This window comes from Salvelinus sp. IW2-2015, linkage group LG6.2 (genome assembly GCF_002910315.2).
Source record: "Salvelinus sp. IW2-2015 linkage group LG6.2, ASM291031v2, whole genome shotgun sequence".
Lineage (NCBI taxonomy): Eukaryota > Metazoa > Chordata > Actinopteri > Salmoniformes > Salmonidae > Salvelinus > Salvelinus sp. IW2-2015.
In genome coordinates, this window is record NC_036846.1 from 23,095,181 (window position 1) to 23,102,333 (window position 7,153).

Below are 7,153 nucleotides of genomic sequence, written 5' to 3' on the forward strand. Positions count from 1 at the left end.
AACTATCACCAGTCACTACCACTACTAATAACTATCACCAGTCAATATCATAACTATAAACCAGTCACCACCATTACTACTACAGGACACAATGCTACAACTTATAACTATAAACCAGTCACTACCATGACTATGACAATAACCAGTCACTACCCTTACTACTGCAAACACGACACCACTAACCGGCCGTGGTGACTCTTGCTGTCCCCAGTCGCCTGGGCCTTGCTGGGCTATTCCAGTTTCAACTGTTCTGGCCTGCGGTATGGAACCACCCTACCTGTCCAGACTGCTGTTTTCAACTCTTAATGATGGCTATGAAAAGCCAACTGAGATTTATTCCTGATTTATTATGACCATGCTTGTCATTTATGGAAATTTTGAAAAATCTTGGCTCTCTCTAATTTTCTCCTTCTCTCTCTTCTTTCTCTCGGAGACCTGGGCCCTAGGACCATGCGTCGGGACTGCGCCCGTGGTGACTCCTTGCTGTCCCAGTCCCTGGCCTTGCTGCTATTCCCAGTTTCAGCTGTCTGCCCTGCGGTTTTATGGGAACGGCCCCACCTGTCCCAGTCCTGTTGTTTTTCCAACTCTTGATGATCGGCTATGAAAAGCCAACTGGAAATATTATTAGCATGATTATTATTTGACCATGCTTGTACTTATGAACATTTTTGAACATCTTGGCATAGTTCTGTTATAATCTCCACCGCGGCAGCAGCAGAAGAGGACTGGCCACCCTCATAGCCTGGTTCTCTCTAGGTTTTCTTCCTAGGTTTTGGCCTTTCTAGGGAGTTTTTCCTAGCCCCACGTGCTTCTACCACCTGCATTACTAGCTGTTTGGGGGTTTTAGGCTGGGTGTCTGTACAGCACTTCAGAATATTAGCTGATGGTACGAAGGGCTATATAAAATAAAATTGATTGAATTGATTGATACTTATACTATAACCAGTCACTACCACTACTATAACTACTACACTAAACCAGTCCACTACCAACTATAATATAAGCTCACTACCACTACTATAAACTATAACCATACTACCACTACTATAGACTATAACCAGTCACTACATCTACGTAACCTAACTATAAACTATAACCAGTCACTACCACTTACTGAATAGTAGTGGTAGTGACTGGTTATAGTTATAGTAGTGGTAGTGACTGCAGTAGAAGTGGTATTGACTGATTATAGTTATAGTAGTGGTAGTGTCTGTTTATAGTTATAGTAGTGGTAGTGACTGCAGTAGAAGTGGTAGTGACTGGTTATAGTTATAGTAGTGGTAGTGACTGGTTATAGTAATAGTCGTGGAAGTGACTGGTTATAGTTATAGTTGTGGTAGTGTCTGCAGTAGTAATGGTATTGACTGGTTATAATTATAATAGTGGTCGTGTCTGTTTTGTGCTGTGTTTATTTACGTCATTTTTATATGTCATTTTAACAACAAAATTTGAACGATTTTCTGCAGGGTTGTCTGTGATCTTGTGGGCTATTGTGATGTCAACCATGTGCCAAATGTGTTCCACATGACATCATCATTGTGTCTGACACAGTCGACATTAGATCACTTATTTTGATAGACAAATCATTCAAACAGGTCCTGGACATCACCTGAATCATCTCCTGTATTCACACTCATGGTAGATTACATTGATTGTTTTTAATGACACATTTTGAGTGATATGGTATGAAGTCATTCACAATGCAATTAAAATGGTATGATAAACAATTAAATATTTTTAGGCTCTTGTTGCTATATTTTTACTGTCAAAATATGGCTTAAGAATTGCATTTTTATTTTGTTCAGTCTACGTTATAAGACTAAGCATTTGAAGCTGCGTGGGGAATGGAGTGAATTGCGATCGAATAGGAAACCAATCAGATCGAAGATCCTTGGTGCAGACTAACACACCTCTTTTACTATTATTTCTGTCCTGTATCAACTTCATTGCGCAGCTCGAATACAAAGTCATCATTCTCTGCTCTCCAGGTCCAACCTTCAGAACAGTGTTTGAAATTTTCAATTCCATGTTTCATTCACCGTTTTTTCCATGTTTTCTTTCAACATGCCTTGATTAAGTTATTTCGTGATGTAGGCCTACTACCTTGCGCGTGGGATGACGCATTGAATACAATAGGAGTTTATTGGTCAGTCTCTTTTATGACTGTGTGATGTGGAAGGTAGTAGGTAGTAGGATTCTGTGTGTCTTCGTTGTCCACCCATTTCACAATTCCCTGCCATTTGTCGTCCTGAAAACCTGTGTTATACTTGTCATGCAGTGAGTGGTATGTTGGATTGGAACTTTATTAAAAAACGTTGTTTATGACGCACTCTTATAAAAAAGGTTCCAACTTCCATATAGAACCAAAAAGGGTTCTGTCGTTTGCTTCATATTTCAAACCCTTAACAATTATATATAGAACCTTTTTATTGGGTTCTTTGATCAGAACTTCTTAACTGAACCAAAATTGGTTCCATATAGAACCGTGTATGGTGCCATTTATGAGTCATGGCTACTAATAAATAGTAACATTTCTAGCAAAGAATATAATATATTAAACAATTAATTAACGGACAAAAGAATGCCAGTATAGTTTTGAGATTTGATTGTCATTATATGCAAACATAGTTTGAAAATATGCACTGGTGGCCAGGGAGGAATCATTGTTTGAATGATGGCCCGCATCAATCTTTTGATATCAACTCTGGCTGACTTCCTAATGGAACAGTAGCCTATGGGTTGTTGCCTGGCTGGTTCCTAAGAAGAATATAGCAGCAAAAACATGAGTTCATCTTCATAAATATGCCCAGATTAAGATAAGGGATCTAGGTTTTGTTGTCATCCATGTCTAAATATGTACTATGTAGCAAATATTGAAAGTGAAACACTATTTTATTATATGGTGAAGGAGGGTTAGATAATAGCGAAGGAGGGTTAGATAATAGTGAAGGAGGGTTAGATAATAGTGAAGGAGGGTTAGATAATAGTGAAGGGCGGTTAGATAATAGTGAAGGGCGGTTAGATAATAGTGAAGGACGGTTAGATAATAATGAAGGAGGGTTAGATAATAGTAAAGGACGGTTAGATAATAGTGAAGGAGGGTTAGATAATAGTGAAGGAGGGGTTTAGATAATAGTGAAGGAGGGTTAGATAATAGGGAAGGAGGGTTAGATAATAGTAAAGGGGGATTAGATAATAGGGAAGGTGTCACGATCGTCTTGCGGTGAGAGATTGGACCAAGGCGCAGCGTGTGAAAAATACATCTTCTTTTATTAGAAGAGAGAAAAAACACGAAACGAACACTATACACAAACTAACAAAATAACAAACAGACGACCGTGAAGCTATATAGACAAATAGTGCTGACACAAACACTACACATAGACAATTACCCACAAATGCATGATGCCTATGGCTGCCTTAAATATGGCTCCCAATCAGAGACAAATGAAAGACATCTGTCTCTGATTGAGAACCACTCAGGCAACCATAGACATACCTAGAAACATACACTCAACCATAGACATACCTAGAAACATTCACTCAACACAAAACTCATACACTAAACCCAACACCCCCTTTACCATATAACCACCCAAAACGACAAAACACAAACATTCCCCATGTCACACCCTGACCTAACTAAAATAATAAAGAAAACAAAGAATACTAAGGCCAGGGCGTGACAGAAGGAGGGTTAGATAATAGGGAAGGACAATTGGATAATAGTAAAGGAGGGTTAGATAATTGTCACGACTTCCACCGAAGTCGGCTCCTCTCCTTGTTCGGGCAGGATTCGGCGGTCGACGTCACTGGCTTTCTAGCCATCGCCGCTCCATTTTTCATGTATCCATTTGTTTTGTCTTGTTCCCTGCACACCTGGTTTTCATTCCCCAATCAATCTACATGTATTTATTCCTCTCTTCCCCATCATGTCTTTGTGTAAAATTGTTTGTGTTACGTGTGTATTGTTGATGCGCCAGACTGGCTTGTTTTTTCCGTGTTATTTTTCACGAAGATGTTTATTGTTAAACATAATTCTTGTGACTCTTTTGCACATTTTGCACTTTTGTCTGAATAAAGTGTGGGCCTGTTCACAAATCTCTGCTCTCCTGCACCTGACTTCGCTACCAGTACGCACACATCTGACAATAATAGTGAAGGGCGGTTAGATAATAGTGAAGGACGGTTAGATAATAGTGAAGGACGGTTAGATAATAGTGAAGGAGGGTTAGACAATAGTGAAGGGGGGTTAGATAATAGTGAAGAACAGTTAGATAATAGTGAAGGACAGTTAGATAATAGTGAAGGACGGTTAGATAATAGTAAAGGAGGGTTAGATAATAGTGAAGGGCGGTTAGATAATAGTGAAGGATGGTTAGATAATAGTGAAGAGCGGTTAGATAATAGTAAAGGATGGTTAGATAATAGTGAAAGGTGGTTAGATAATAGTAAAGGAGGCTTAGATAATAGTGAAGGAGGGTTAGATAATAGTGAAGGGCGGTTAGATAATTGTGAAGGACGGTTAGATAATAGTGAAGAACGGTTAGATAATAGTGAAGGACGATTAGATAATAGTGAAGGGCAGTTAGATAATAGGGAATGCTTGTACTGTACATTATCATTTGGGGGGCAGCAAGTAGCCTAGTGGTAGCCTTTTTTTTAAGCCCATAACCATGTGTGTGAGGTGTATACTTTTGTTTCAAAGTAGATTTGTTTAAGACTACCAAGAAATGCAGGAGAGGGTTCATGACCTCTTCTTTCTTGGCCTCTGCTATTTGAGGGGTGTGAGATGTTGATCTGTGCAGTACCAGTAAACCTGTGAGAGAGATCCCCCACTCACCACAGAGCTGCTTGGGTGTCACCAAAGATCAGCCTCTCAAGGAATGCCTAAAGACAGTACAGGCTATGTAAGTGGGAGTGGCAACGCTACATTGTTTATAATACCTGTATTCACACAGTGATCCACAGATGGCATTGCACATAATGTTGTTGTTACGCTATGGCAGGTGTAGGCAACCCTGGTTCTGGAGTGTTTTTGATTTCACATTACAGTACCATCCCATTCCATCTCACAGCCCTAGCGGAGTTATCGTAGAGGAGATTTCCATGTGCAAAACGTATTCATCTGAGACAAAACCTGTCTGAATGCCACCCTTGCTTTTAGCTGTGTGTTGTATTCAGATTCAATGGTTACGTCCCAAATAGCACTCTATTCACTGGGCCCTGGGGAAAAGTAGTACCCTATTCACTGGGCCCTGGGGAAAAGTAGTACCCTATTCACTGGGCCCTGGGGAAAAGTAGCACCTAGTTACTGGGCCCTGGTAAAATAGGCACACCTATTCAACTGGCCCCGGGTAAAGTAGCACCCTATTCACTGGGCCCTGGGGAAAAGTAGCACCCTATTCACTGGGCCCTGGGGGAAAGTGACACCCTATTCACTGGGCCCTGGGGAAAAGTAACAACCTATTGACTGGGCCCTGGGGAAAAGTAGCACCCTATGTAGGAAATAGGGTGCCATTTGGGATAAGACATTTTAGAAGCTATATTGGCAGTATGCTGTAGCTTTGGTGAGGACTGACACCAGCAGGTGTGGATGGGAGATGTGTTGACACGGGAAAGTAACCACCCATCTTCAGTCACCCCTTTCAGCAGTTTACAGCATTGTAGCCTATGTAGGAGACTTGGCTTGGTTGGAGGGGGTGGAGGACTAGTGACACAGAGTTATTTCAGGGAAATTAGAAGAAAGACCAAAACAATATTTCATAGTTTTTTTTATACATTTGTTATATTTGTTTTAAGAAAATGACAACATCTGAAATTGATCACTTGTATTTAAGGACATCCTGGTGTTATTTGAAATCAAGGGGTATAATTTAATTAGTTGAATTCCCTGTGYCTTTTACAGAGATGTCCCAACAACTGCATCATAAAACATGACATTATGTAGGATTAAGAAAACCACTAGGTGGTAATGTTGACCATGTTATCTAAGCAGGGAGATGAGACAACTGCAAAATCACTCCGTCCCTTCGTCGATAATCAACATTATCGGCAGAATTAGGAAATAACATAAGGTTCATACATATTGAGAGAAAGATAATAGATACAAATCATTTCATTGTCAATTAGACACAGTCACACAGGACTGGAGTAGGCTAGGCCTCAACGCGTTAGTGGCAATACCAACATCGTAATACAAGTTRAATGTGTGAGTGAGCATGTTTGTGTGTCGTCTGCCTCATGTGGACTCTTCAGTGTTCCTCCTCTCACAGTGTTTGGGGCACAGCGGGTGGTGGTCTGGCTGGGGTGTAGTGGTGTGAGCATCTCTCTGCTCCTCTCTCTGCCGCCTCCTGTCTCCCCCTGCAGGCTGCTGCTCATTATTACAGCGGTGGACCAGGACAGGCTGTTTGACCAGAGCGGGACTTTTCTTCATCAGTAGACGCTGCAGGACCTGCTTGTCTGACCGCTCCTTCCTAAAGTCATCCTCATATACCTTGAGCTGGACACAGGAGACCAGAGACAGTGATTAGTTAGTTAGTTCGTTTTTAGTCAATTCAAGAAATATATCCCTATTTGATGAAATCCTTTTGAAAATATATTACAATTTGGAATAGAAGTTTCTCCTAAACTGGAATGGACTCTGACCCTAGGATATAAAATAAAAGTGATGTTTACAACAAGGCCCTGTTGGTACATTCACATGCAGCACATCTCCCAGACGACTTCTAGTGAAACCATATGGTCATTATGGATATGCCGTGTCCCATTATTTTCACGTTCAACTTAACCCAATGTCAGTTAATGTCCTCATCTGTTACGATACATCCCGTCTGCCCAGCTGTCATTATTAATTCAGGTGTGTGTGTGTGTGCATGTATATTATAGATATATATATATATATATATATATGTGTGTGTGTGTGTGTGTTCATGTTTGTGTGTGTGTGCGTGTGCGTGTATATATATCCCACTACCTGCTCCTGCAGTAGGGCCATCTGTTGTCTCATCTCCTCTCTCGTCCTCCTCAGTCTCTTGTTCTCCTGCTGGGTGTGTTTGTGGTCCTTGTGCTCCGTCTGGTAGTCTGCTTCATAGATCTCAGTCTGGACAGAGGACAGGGACACTGGTAGTTAATGCTAGGTGAAACACAGTCT

The 7,153-nt window shown here is 40.9% G+C and overlaps 1 protein-coding gene across 1 annotated transcript in view; it reads right to left on the minus strand.

Annotated features, from left to right (window-relative positions):
- Positions 1-6,024: 6,024 nt before the first annotated feature.
- Positions 6,025-7,153, minus strand: part of si:ch211-153b23.7 (TNFAIP3-interacting protein 1) — an 11,171-nt gene continuing 10,042 nt past the window's right edge. Inside the window, exons 5-6 of the mRNA XM_023990441.2 lie at positions 6,977-7,102; positions 6,025-6,502 (exon numbers count right to left, since the gene is read on the minus strand). Coding sequence (XP_023846209.2) covers positions 6,242-6,502; positions 6,977-7,102 — 387 coding nt within the window. The 3' untranslated portion in view covers positions 6,025-6,241. The remainder of the gene's footprint in view (positions 6,503-6,976; positions 7,103-7,153) is intronic.